The sequence below is a fragment of the Pleurodeles waltl genome, chromosome 7 (assembly GCF_031143425.1).
Source record: "Pleurodeles waltl isolate 20211129_DDA chromosome 7, aPleWal1.hap1.20221129, whole genome shotgun sequence".
NCBI lineage: Eukaryota > Metazoa > Chordata > Amphibia > Caudata > Salamandridae > Pleurodeles > Pleurodeles waltl.
Genome location: NC_090446.1, coordinates 446,466,754 through 446,480,341, shown reverse-complemented (window position 1 = coordinate 446,480,341; position 13,588 = coordinate 446,466,754). Strand labels below are relative to the sequence as shown.

At 41.2% G+C, this 13,588-nt stretch overlaps 1 protein-coding gene across 4 annotated transcripts in view; it reads left to right on the top strand.

The window, feature by feature from the left end:
* LOC138304159 (calcium-binding protein 5) overlaps nucleotides 1–13,588 on the top strand; it is a 332,696-nt gene that overhangs the window by 300,802 nt on the left and 18,306 nt on the right. For all 4 annotated transcript variants that reach the window (XM_069243975.1, XM_069243974.1, XM_069243976.1 and 1 more), the window contains 2 exons: nucleotides 12,245–12,354; nucleotides 12,437–12,584. In XM_069243975.1, coding sequence (XP_069100076.1) covers nucleotides 12,245–12,354; nucleotides 12,437–12,584 — 258 coding nt within the window. The remainder of the gene's footprint in view (nucleotides 1–12,244; nucleotides 12,355–12,436; nucleotides 12,585–13,588) is intronic.

The window sequence follows — 13,588 nt, the reverse complement described above, 5'->3', positions numbered from 1 at the left end:
ACATTTCTGGGGCACCCACTTAGCCATCCCCACTAAGGCAGAATTCTGGGTGTACACTTCTCTCTCTGAATTTTTCTCATTAACATCTGCAAGGTAATTGAACCAGTTAGGTACAAGCCATGTGAAAAAACAAATAGCTAAAACATTAGCAAAGAACCAAAAATCAGCGTAAAAATGACACATCTCACGTAGCTCTTGCTTTAAAATCTGACACACATTATACAACGCTGTTCCTTCTACGGTGCCAGAAAACAACATTTCAGTCAATGAATCATTAGTAAAACAAACATGCTTTTTATCTTCAGTGGACACGAATTCAAATGGTGCATTCAACTTCATTGGTAACTCTTTTACCTGTGGTACTCTAGCCCTGTCTTGCAAGTACCAGATCCAATGTATGATTCTAGCTAGGGGCACTATTTTCTTCCCTTGTTCTTGAGTTACATGTACATCAGTTTTTTCTTCTTGCACTGCGCAGAAACCTAAAGTCTGCATTATTTCATTTGCCAAATCACAAGCGCGCAGCTGCATATTATTTTTCACAGTGACCATATACAAAAGTGTTAGGATTTCACTCAAATGAGGGCTATTCTTTTTCCAAAAATCAAACAAGCTAATGAAACTCTTTCGTTTTACTTGTGCATTTTGCAACGGTAACTCGTAAATCACATTCTGGTCTCTCTCGTCCATGTTCTCAGTTAAGGAATGCATTTTGGCTGCCAAAAACCCTGGCTCACACGAAAACTCAGTGCAGCTCGGAGCTGTCTTAACCCCCTCATTACTGGAATGGGAAAAGAAAGATTCTTCTACAACAGCAGTTTTATAACTTTCAGTCTTATTTTGAATTATTGTATCCTGGCTAATTTGCTCAAGTAAATTCCTATTTTCATGTTCCAACTTCCTACATTTCTCCTGCATTTCTCTATAAGCAGATAAAGGTATCCAGACCTTTCTGTCATCATTACTTCCAAAAGACACTTTTTCTACATATGTACAACAGAAATTATTTCTCAAAACACTATCAGGCATTTTAGCTACACATGCATTTTCAAACATGGTCTGCCGTGCTTCTGTAATTCCCCAAACAGAAAACAATTCACAGTTTTTCTTAGCACCATCGGGCAGTTTAACAACACATGCATTCTCAGACATGGTCTGCCGTGCTTCTGTGATTCTCCAAACAGAAAACAACTCACAGTTTTTCTTAGCACCATCGGGCAGTTTAACAACACATGCATTCCCAGACATGGTCTGCCGTGCTACTGTGATTCTCCAAACAAAAAAACAATTTCTGTAATTCTCCAAACAACAGAAACAATTACACTTTTAAAGTGTGCACTTAGAAATCTACTAATTCGTCAATACCCCTTAATCAACTCTTAATGATCGACCCCACTTCTGGTACCAATTGTAGTGCTTTCCTCTTAGCTAGTTTTTAAGCACTAACATAACACAACAGAAATGCACTTCTGAGGTCAAAGAAGACTTTTATTGTTGTTAATTCTTCCCCAACCACAATATTTATGAATGACGAATTAGTAGCTTTCAAGCCCGCGTTAATCAAACAAAATATATCAGTTTGCAATATACACAGCAGGTTATATTTATAAGATATTGAATGCAAAGCAAAACAAATACTTCACCGTGTGGGAAACTATTTACAGCTTCATCTTTCTAAGGTCTGCAAGCTGATGACCCCCTGTCAGCCGCGAGAAAGAGATTCATCTACCCACACGGGATTGCTGGCAGCTGGCGCCAAGCTCCAGCACGAGGTCCGGCAGATTCGAATCTGACTCTCTGCAGCCTGTTACATTTGTTACAACGGTGTGCCCCCTCCTCTCAGACCTGGGAAACTGAGCAAGCCTTTTGGAGACTGGCCAGGTCTCCAAGACTACTCCTGTTCCCAAGCTCAAGCGAAGAAAAACAACACCCATGTACCCTCTCTTATCAGGTCTAGTCTACTGTGAGAAAAACATCTTGGTTCTCTTGTGCAAAAACACAGCTTGGAAAAATACAGCTTGGATTCTCAACTGCAATGTCTAACTCCACGTTAAAGGCAATAGGCAGCTAACCTAAATATCAAATGCAATGTCATGTTAAAGGCAATAGGCAGCTAACCTAAATATCAAATGCAATGTCTAGTGTCATGTCAAAGCCAATAGGCAGCTGAGCTGAATACAAAATGCAATGTATAATATCATGTCAAAGCCCATAGGCAGCTGAGCTGAATATAAAATGAAAAGTATAATATCATGTCCAAGCCAATAGGCAGCTGAGCTGAATATAAAATGTAATATATGATATCATGTCAAAGCCAATAGGCAGCGGAGCTGAATACAAAATGTAATATATGATATCATGTCAAAGCCAATAGGCAGCGGAGCTGAATACAAAATGTAATATATGATATCATGTCAAAGCCAATAGGCAGAATATCTAATAGCATGTCAAAGTCAATAGGCATGCAATGTCAAAGCCAATAGGCGGCTAGAATGACTAATGCAATGTCAAAGCCCATAGGCGGCTAAACTGAACAAAACATACAATGTGAACATTGAGCAACTAATATGCGCAGTGGTGAAACACAAAGTCATTGGTCAAAACAAAACTTATCAAATGGCAGTACAGCCCTCTATTTGGACATCATGAGCATTCTAGGCCTGTATTCTTCCCTGATCATGTACGATTCTGCACATTTTCCTCCTAATTCATGCATTAGCAAAAGTGTCCCTTCTCTTTTTTCCATATTTTCAGTAATAGTATACCATGCAGTCTCTAGATAGCAAATGAATCAGATAGATACCAAATAGATTGAAATAGATTGCATTGACTTGGCTGCAGTCCTAAGTGCTGGACCATATCCACACTCAGGATGAAATGAAAATAGGCCTGTTGAGAACAGTCTTTTATCAGTCAATCTTGTAGATAATGGTAGAAGAAATTCTTCACAGATTTGCAGCCACTGCTGCCTTACACCAAGAGAAAGTATTTGGGCCAACTGGATCTCAACAGAAGGACCTTGTATTAGAAATTGTCTTTGCTTACCTGAAAGCTCAATAATTTGTGATGTTTTGTCACAATTGGGGAGAGACAATAAGTGTCTTGAAGGTCTACAACACACATTCAGTCTCTATGATGAAGAGGGTACAGTTGTTATGGAGCTTGCATTGTGATCTTCTCCTTCTTTATCCAGTGGCATGATTTTTTCTTCCAACTTATGTCTGCTGGAAAGACGATGATATAAAATTCTGCAAGAATGTTTCTTTGATGAAGAACAGTGTGACCAGTGTCTATCAGGTAAATGTGATCTTTTTGGAGTGGCACCCACTTGAACAGTGTGAATAGGCAGAATTATCTGGGCACTTGGAAAAGGCAATGCAAGGGGAACAAGTCTCAGACACAGAGGAGGATCCACTCGCTCTGGAGGTGTTGTCTGGGAAATGGCAGTAAAATCCCTTGGAGAATCTGAAGAGCATCTTAAAGGCAGCGTCTTCACAAAGAAACAAATCAGACAGCACAATTGTTAGGACTGAATGCCCCCTGCATTAAGTACAGTTTTACTTAACTACATTCCTGTGATTCTGTTTCTTTTTTTAATTTTGATCATGCTACACACTAATCTCATGTGTGTTCATGGACATAGACTTAGGAGCAAAATATTGACAAAGGGCAGTGTCTTTCTGCTGTGCTGCCGTATACCGATTTGAAGGTGCAGGAATGCACTATATTTATGAGATACAGTGCATTCCTGTCCATTCAACGGGCGCAACATGGTGTAAGGGTGCCTGCTTTGTTGGCAGGATTGTTTTTGTGTAGGAAGGGGCAGTTTTGCCTTGTTATGCCTCCCCTGCGGAGGCCTAGGGCTTTGACGCATTCCCAGTTTTACAGAGTCTTGTAAATCTGGGAATGCATCGAAACCTATGGGTATTGTGTGGGAAAACCCATAGCAATGCACATGGAACGCCCCTCCCTTATGCAGTGTAAGGCAATGGAGCAACATGCGCTACATTGCCTTACACCATATATACGAGGCCATGAAAAGCCATGCAAAGTGGCTTTGCGTGGCTTCTAAGATATGGGTCTGCACTCTGCGCCATTGAGTGTCACAAATGCACAGATGCAACATCAGCACAAGGGGCTTGTAAATATGCCCTTTAGGCCCAGATTTAAGAAGGCCATAGTGCTATTCTAATGACACATTAGCATCATTTGTAATGCTAATGTGGCGTTAGAAGGCCAAAAAACCACAATATATTTACAAAGTGGTGCAATGTATACATTGCACCTCTTTGTAACCCTTTGTGCTACATTATACCTGGCCAGCCATAATGTATGCAAAGGGAGCTCCCCCAGTTAGGGGGGGGGCAAAGAAATGGTGCAAAGAAATCTAAGAGATTTCTTTGCTTCATTTTTTTCAGCACTTTTAATGCCTGCTTAGAGCAGGCGTTAAAAGGAGGCACACCATTGATTACAATGGGCCTCAAAAATCTTTGCAGGATTAGCGTCAACATTTTTGACACTAATCTTGCAAAGCTCCGGCCTTGAGTAAAAAATTCTGACGCTAGTCCCCTAACTACTGCTATGGTGCACTGTATTTTAAATATGGCGCAGACATGGTGGCATTAGGCGGGCACTAAGGGAAGCAAGTAAAGTGGCGCTGAACTTAGGGCCACATGTACAAAGAACTGGTTTTGCGACTCACAAACTGCGAGTCTTAGAGACTTGCAATTTGTGAGTCGCAAAACGGGATGTTCAAAAGTGTACTTTACACTGTTTGCGATTCCCAATGGGGTTTCAAATGACCTAAGTCATGAATATTCATGAGGTAGGTCGCAATTTGTGACCCCATTGGGAATGGCCACCCTCACAGGGATGGGGGCCTGCTGGAGACAGCAGACAACCATGTCTGTGACTGCTTTTAAATAAAGCAGTTTTTTTTTTAAATGCAGCCCGTTTTCCTTAAAGGAAAACGAGATGCATTTCAAAAACAAAAATTAAAAGTTTTCTTTTCATTTTTTCAGAGCAGGCAGTGGTCCATGGGACCACTGCCTGCTCTGAAAAAATATTTTCGCTGCCATTCACAAAGGGAAGGGGTCGTTTACGAATGGGTTAGCACCAGTTTGAAACTGGTGCTAACTGCAATTGTTTTGCCACCGCATTCGCAAAACAATCATACATACCATTTGGATTCGGCATTAGGAAGGGACACCCTTGACATGCCCCTTCATAATACTGCATCGCAAAACCCAAACTGCGATTTGGTAACAAGTTACCAAAACCCAGTTTGGGCTTTGTACATCCCAAAAAGCATTTTTCAAGTCGCAAACGTGCAGAGTGTTTTGACAGTGATAGATGCTAGACCTAGTCCTAATCCCAGAGGGTCACATCAAACGCACCCTCATAGTGATGGGGTACTACTGTCCCTGTTGCAAGTTTTATTTTTGGAGAGTGGTAGTGGCAGCCTACAGTGTTAATGAATTATATTGATAGGCTTTCATCTGTGAGGCATGAATGCATGCTTACAGCCCTATTCATCTTTAATTCTGCTGCTCCCAGGGAGACTGAATCCTGAATGCAACATCTAGTGCATTGTATGAATACTAGACAAGACACAGATCTGCGGATTCCATGCTTAAAAGAGATTATGAAAGCCAATTGCTATACATATGCTGCCACTGTACCTGATCAAATCATTCAAAAAAATCAAATGTTCAATTATACATTATCTATTGGATCAGGCAGGTTACATCAACCTTACACGCTCAAAGTTCATGCAGTGGTTTGGGATGGAAAGTCCCTCGGATGGTGAGGGACATGCACCCCATGATGAAGTATCCCAGCTGCACTGATATCTTGATGCCTGGTGCTGATTTTATTTAGTCATGAGCAAACACAAATCATGCATGTGTGTCATGACACAGGCCTGTCTCATGGATTGTGGTCTTGTTGAATCACTGCCTGAATCAAAGTACAAGATGGAGAGGTTGCTTCCTCCAGACAGCATGTATGTATTGCCTATATTTGTTGGATGAGAGGGTAACACCAGACGGTGGGAGCGAAAGAGGAGACAGGCTTTCCTTAGAAGTAATGGGTCCTTCCTCATATATTCCTATTTCTATCATTATTTATATAGCATAATTCCACTCCCAGAGGAGCATACTGGTGCGTCAGTGAATCTAAAGAAAACCGTTACAAGAGAAAGATGATGTCACATACCAGATGTTTATAGGATCAGGGAATAACACAGAGTATCAGGGATATCAAAAATCCAAGTTTTAAGCTGTTTTCCGAAAGTCAGTTCCTCATTTATAAACCTTAGACATCTGGGAAGGCATACCATGCTGTGGTGCCAAGAACAGATAGAGTTTCTTCCTATGGTTTGTAATTTGAAAGGAACTGGTTTAAGCAGTTTTGCCTGTGACGATCTCAAGAATTCGCCGGGAATGCAGTGGATAAATGTGGCTACAAGAAATTTGGGACCAGCTGTAGTGAAAGCTCTGAAATTCATAAGAAGAAGTTTAAACAGAATTCTCTTATGGGCTGGCAACCAGTGCAAGGTTTTTAACATGGCAGAGGCAGATGATCCTACATGTAGTTATAGAATTGTTATGGCAGCTGCATGTTGGACCATTTGTAGTTTGTATATGATTTGCCTGGACGAGCCTGCGTTCAAACTATTACAATAGTCCAACCTGGAGGTGATAAGTGCGCAGGCAACCGTTTTTCTGGCAGATGAGGGCAAGAGGTCATAGAATTTCTTGAGGGATTTAATTAGATTGAAACAAGTCCCTGCAACTGCCAATGAGACATAAAATTTCACCCCCAAGTTTCTGACAAGCTACACTGTAGCTGGCTGAGCGGGGTGGCATCGGGCCACTATTGAGAGGGCACAAAATCATTAGGTTTGCCAAAAAGCATTATCTATTACACTGCAGATGGTTGGAATGCATCCAATGGATAGTGGATGTTAAACAGTTTTTAAAATTCTGCTCTGATCCCAGGAAGATTTATCCAGTGATAATACCACCTGAGTATCATCCGCATAAGATATTATATCTATTCTGAAAGAAGAGTTTAGAGGAATTAAGGGGGGCATATAGATATTGAATAGAACAGGGCTCAAAATAAGGGCCCTGCGGAACACCAGATGTAACTATAGATTCTTCAGAAAGATATGATCCCAACTTGACCATCTGTCTTTGATTGGTAAGAAATTACTTTAACCAGGAAAAAGCTGAGTGTAAATGACTCTTACTGCAACTGCTATTATGCTGATGGTAGAGAGAACAGGGGAAGCCTGTAGTATGAGTTGTTAGGGAAAGGAGTCCTTTGAAGGGGCACACATTTTGGTCTCTCACTTGGTTCAGCCTGCTGTCACCTCTTTGTACTTCTGTGGTGGGCACTCCATTTGGAGACTGTCCTGCTGGGCAGAGCATCCTTGCAAACGGAGGCCAGGCTGGAAGGTGGCCTGACCACACATATGAAAGGGGAACTGACCCAAACCGATTCTTCAGTTGAATTTTCTCCCATTTAAAAGTGTTGCATTTACACACAGCAGGCATCTTGCTCCCACTGGCTGGTAGACACAGTGTCATATTTATAACTGAAAAATACTGTCATTTTTTTTAAACGTGAGAAATTTAAAGTAAAGAAAGAATATTCTATATTATGAAAATACTTGCAGAACATTTTTGTGCATTTAAAATTTCTGCCATTTAAAAATTGGCTGTATGTTTGTATTGTACATGTGCCACTTATGGTGAAAGGTATGTTCTGTGCCACAAGTACATGCAGCACAGACCCTCAGTCACCCATATACACATATCCCATTCAAACGCACAAGTTCATACAACCTCACAGATCACGCTGTCACTGACGAACGTGCCAGGTAGCTCTTAGTGACCTTTGTGAGCGTATTTTGTTCAAACCGTAGTATCTGGCTCTATGGACAGTGGTCTTAAAGTCAATGAAGCTGGGAGTGGGGGTGTCTGGTAACGATGTGCTAGTTGCTTGGCCTTTAGTATCCCACAATGATTTTCAATGATCAGAAGTAGGTCTCATTACAGAAAAGGCTGGAAACCCCTCATTTGTATGATTCACAGTTTATCCTTGTATTTTGTTGAAGATACTCTGGCCATGTACGCATTTATTAAGTCTTCTCAAGATTGAAACCCAACCTGGCAGTCTAACTTCTCGCCTTTTGCATGGGCACTTGCACAGTGGCAGCATCGGTGCTAATGAACTTGCTGCTCTTTTAGTCAACCTTGTCAACTTTGAAGCACTGTTTTAGAACATGGCACAGACAATCATTTTTCACAAGGAACATCCTAAGTGCATCACCAAGGGTTGTTTGTTGATGCCATGATGTCGTACTGGGTTACCATGCACCCTACAAACATGTAAGTAAAAAACAAGTACCCTAATTTCTGCCTACACAGAAATGCCAAATGTTAACTGTGAAATGAAGCCTAACTGTATGTAATCTGCAGTTACACAGCCGAAAACTGTTTAGATCCAAGTACCATTGAGTAGTGCGGTTATATATTCAGCAATTGTGCAGAGCCCTGGCTTATAAATAGGCCTCTTTTAAACTCTGTAAAAACAGTAGTAAAGTACTTAAGGGAGTGTGATTGTAAGGATGTTGGGGGCTTTGTACAGAACAACTTGGATACTACTGAATTATACATTAAACGTTCAGAAACATAATCACACAAAATCAGTTCAAATATGTCTTACCTGGGGACTCAAGAATCCTAAAGATGGCACTGGATAGATATACAGAGTGGTAAAGGCAGACTGAGTGAGGAAGAGAGGTTTAGACGGAGAAATTGAATAGGCAGACATCAAATTGAGAGAAAGTTCAACTTGGGGCCCTGGCCAATCCCCCACTTTGCCCATGCCATAAAACATCTCTGAAAACACGCACATCTTTGGTGAGTTCAGCTGCTCTTGCTAATGGTATTTGTGAACCATAGCAGTAAACTACACAACATTCACAACATTTATAAACACGTCTTGATAAACACCATTGTTGTCCTGTTCATGTTTGTTAGGATTACAGTTTATCAGTCTTTCCAGACACTCCAAAACCCATAATTTCAATTGGGCCTCTTCCAGAATATTCATATAATATTGATATTATATGTTTAAACAATGAGGTTGCCAATATTTCAATCCTTACCATCCATGAGATATTTATACATAAGCTGCAAAACTTCTTTTTTATAAAAGAACTCCTATCAAACCACTTGACCACTTACCAAAAAACAGAGAATGGTTTAATAAGGATTGTTCAAAGGCCAAACATTTATTGGAACATTCCATTGTGTCCCGCTCTCAGGGGGCGATTAGAACAGCCAGACTAGCCTATTATAAAGTTATAGCACAGGCAAAGAAAATTCAGGAAGATTTAACTTGGCAGAACTTGTTGAATGCTGCCAGACTTAATAATAACATGTCTTTTTGGAAAGTATTATCTGACAGATAGAGAGGGCAAGAATATAACTTGTACTCATATTCAACCAGAGAGTTGGTTTGATCATTTTTCTAATCTTTATGCTATACCACGTGATTCTTCCTCTTGTAACCTGTACTTCCATCAGTTAGCTGCAGTGAGTTCACCGCTTGGTGACCTGGGAATGGATGGGTGCAAACAGAATAATTATATTGTTTTCACTTTGGAGGAAACTCTAGCCGCAATGAATTCCCTGAAACCCTCCAAAGCCCCAGGCCCAGACAAAATACCGGTGGACCTATATAAGTCTAAGCCAGTGATTTGGTCTAGTTATATAAATATGATATGTAATGCAATATCAGTGGGGGTTCAATACCCAGTACGTGGAAAGGGGCTGAAATAGTTCCTATTTATAAAAAAGGGAGTGGTGAGTTCTCCTGGTAATTATAGACCTATTAGCCTTATTGATAATCTTCAAAAGAATTTTGCCAAACAACTTTTGGGAAGGCTTTTAGACTGGGTTGATACCCATTATGAGATGTCTCCACTTCAGGCAGGCTTTCGCCCCAAAATTAGCACCATGGATCAGGTTTTTAGGTTGGCACTTTTACATTAGAAATATGTAACGCTTGCTAAACAAAAATTGTATGTTGCTTTTCTGGACCTTGATATGGTCCTTAGAGGGAAATTATGGGATGTTCTATATAAAATAGGTACTCCAACGAACTTAATTTACCTCCTACAACGGTTACATGAGGGCACATACGCTCAGGTGAGGTGGGGTAATCAGGGCGAATTGACAGATCATATTGCTATTCAACGGGGGGTTCGTCAAAGTTGTGTTTTGGCACCAACCTTATTTACTTTATATATAAATGAGGTGGTACAAGCTGTGTCCCTTTGCAAAAACGATGCCCCTTCTTTGAATGAGCAAAAGATCACTGTATTGCTTTTTGCAGATGATTCTCTCCTTATTTCCAAGACCCCAATGGGTCTCCATATCCTTGTGGATAAGTTCACAACCTTCTGTACTGACCACGGGTTGGAACTAAATGCTAGTAAAACCAAATTATTGGTACTTAGCCCTCGATCAGTCAAGAGATGTACTATTACTTTAGCTGGTGCTCCTCTGGGGGAAATAAGCTCAATAGATTACCTGGATGTGAGGATCTCTAATAAACTGCTCTGGGAAGAACAGATTAACAAGAGTGTGTCCCTTCTTCAACATAGATCCGGGGCTATTCTGTGCTTTTATAAGAGCATAACTACAAAAGCCGTTTCCCTGGCTATAAAGATTTATTTAGCTAAAGCACAGAATGCCGCTATTTATGACGCTGAAGTGTGGGGCTCTTGTAAGACTTTTAAATTAGAGGTGGGTTGAGAATAATTTTGCCAGAGCATTACTTGCATGCTCAGGTAGCACCCCGAGCCCGACTTTATTAGATCTTGGTTTTAATCGTATCTCTGCTATGATAGCCCTAAAGCCACTACTCTTCTGGGTAAGAAATTGGACGACCCCCCAGCTTGTTGTTTACAGGGATTCTCTTCTTGACCTTTTAAGAAGATCCAATGTAATATCAATTCCATTGTTCAGGTATGTCTTTAAGTGGTTTAGTATCCTTGGGCTTGGGAATTATTGGGAGAACCCACAGGACTTAGAGAAGGCCCATAAATTGTCTTGGAAAAAAGTATATTGGACCTATGTTAGGAACAATTACCTCCTTCGTTCATCACATGGGCGATTGACCAATGCTTTCCTTGGTTTTAAATGGTATCCTGAGTTGGAGCCTTTTTTAGATCTCATCCCTATTATTTTGGGGAATTGTTTGTATGTTCGCTTTCGTTATGGGTGTTTACCGCTACTGTCTTTTGTTAACAGTCGGAGGCCATCGCCGATATTTAGATTATGTCCATGCTGTAATTCTGCTTTGGAAACAGTTGAACATCTTATGTTCTTCTGTACAGCGTACACCCTTCCCCGTCGTAAGTGGATTCGTCCAGTTTGTCAGATGTTGGGCTTTAGGCAATTCGCTACAGCCCTTAGGATTTTAAAGAGCGATACCTCTGTTATTTTGATCCATGCAGTTAGTAAGTTTCTTGAGGCTGCATGGTATATACAAATTAATTTTTTATAACTGTTGTAGTTTACAATTAGGCACGCTTTGGGATATGCATTGACATATTTTATTGGTTTTATTGTTAATAATTAACTATGTTCTTTTTGCTTGTTATTTATTTCATTTTATTGGAATTTACTGTGTATGTAATTATATGAACAATGTTTTTTGCATTGATGGTTTACGACTGAATAAAGCTTGCGTTATACTAAAAAAAAAAAAAGTAGCTATTTACTTTTCACTTTAAAGATAGAGAATGCAGTCATACACCTTCCCCAGTAATTCGTGAAGCATGTGCTGAAGCCATCTATTCAAGCATAGGCCTGCTCTTGTAGGCACCATCTCAAGACCCATCTTTGTAAGAGTGAACTGCCATTTTGTAGCGCTTGTGGCAAGGGTGCCGATGTTCCAAGGAGGTCCATTTTCACTAAGCAGACAATAACATGTATAGTAATTGTGTAGGTTACCAATGTTCATCCTTACGTCAGGTCCAAAATCCAAGTAGAGTACAAAGGGGGTTTGCCAGGGTCTGGCGGCAGGGTATAGAGAGTGGGCTTCAAATGACAATTGGTATCATGTGGACAGATATTACTTGTTACATGAAAACTGGATGTGCTATAAAATAATTACATATGTCACGCTTTGACCAAGGCTGTGCCCTTATTTCTTTCAGTGGGCGGTCGCGTGGACTTTGAAGATTTTGTGGATCTTATGACCCCAAAATTGCTGGAAGAGACAGCGGGAATGATTGGTGTGCGGGAGCTACGGGATGCCTTTAAAGAGGTGAGGGGGGGATGATTCCAACCTCCTAGATCAGATATCTCTCTCTCCTTAATAATAAGTCTTGTATCTTCTCTCACACCAGTTTGATGCCAACGGGGATGGAGAGATCACCCTGGATGAGCTGCAGCAAGCCATGCAGCGGCTGCTGGGGGAGAAGCTCACCACAAGTGAGATAGAAGATGTGGTGAAGGAAGCTGACCTCAATGGCGATGGCACTGTGGACTTTGAAGGTGATCCGGGGGCAGCGGCCTTTACTAGGTCTGGGGAAGTGCTGAAGGGGCATAGGATAGCACTGGGGCTGTACATGGGTTGCGAGTGGGGCTGGGAACAGTTAAGGAGGCTTTAAATGTCAGAGGGGGAGTTGGTATGGAATATCCTAATCAGAAAAACTGGGCATGGTGAAGGAAAGTCACATTCATGGTGTGAACACCACGAGCTATGAAGGTTAGCCAGGGGCAACCTCTGATACTAGGGGAAGAGCCTGCAACCAAGGATTGATGGTTGGTCCTGGGGCTGGTTCTCAGGGACTGTGGGGATGGGGTGGAGAGCAGGGGCAGTGAGCTAGTACTAGGGGAAGAGACGGCCACTGTGGGGCACGGCTGCAGAAACTAACTGTAATGTGGAAGACACTATAAACCAACCAGAGCCAGGGGACACGAAACAGGTGCTGGAAGGAGGGGTTGTTGATGAGGAAAGTCACTTGTAGTAGGTATGCAGAGTTAATCCTGGGACAGAAGGGCAACAGTCTTCAAAATTACACAAGTTTCCAATTAGGGCATTATTCTAAGCTTTTACATGTAATCATTCAGGCTAAAATGTAGGTGTTTCCCAAGCAGGATTTGTATATCAAATGATTGTACTTGTAAATTAATGGTGCAGTGAAATACCTAAAACTTGTTCCGTAGAGGGGCTGTGGCAATGATATTACAAGAACTAATTTAGCAGAATCGGCACTCACATGTCACAACTGGGGGGTGATGTGGACAGGGGAGGAGAGGTAACAAATACATATTTTCCCTGCCACTTTCCTTTGTTCTCATCCTTGTCCCTTGTCCAATGAGTTTGTTCTAAAACACCATCCCAAGAAGGGCTGCTGTCCAGCTTCTAGTGCAAACCCCGACAATTCAAAGATGCTCCATTTTGCAAGAATCCTGAGACACATGGAATCTCCCAGTAGTCAATTACAACAGTTAGGAAGACTTCATGCAGTCTGATAATATAGTCTTATTGAACA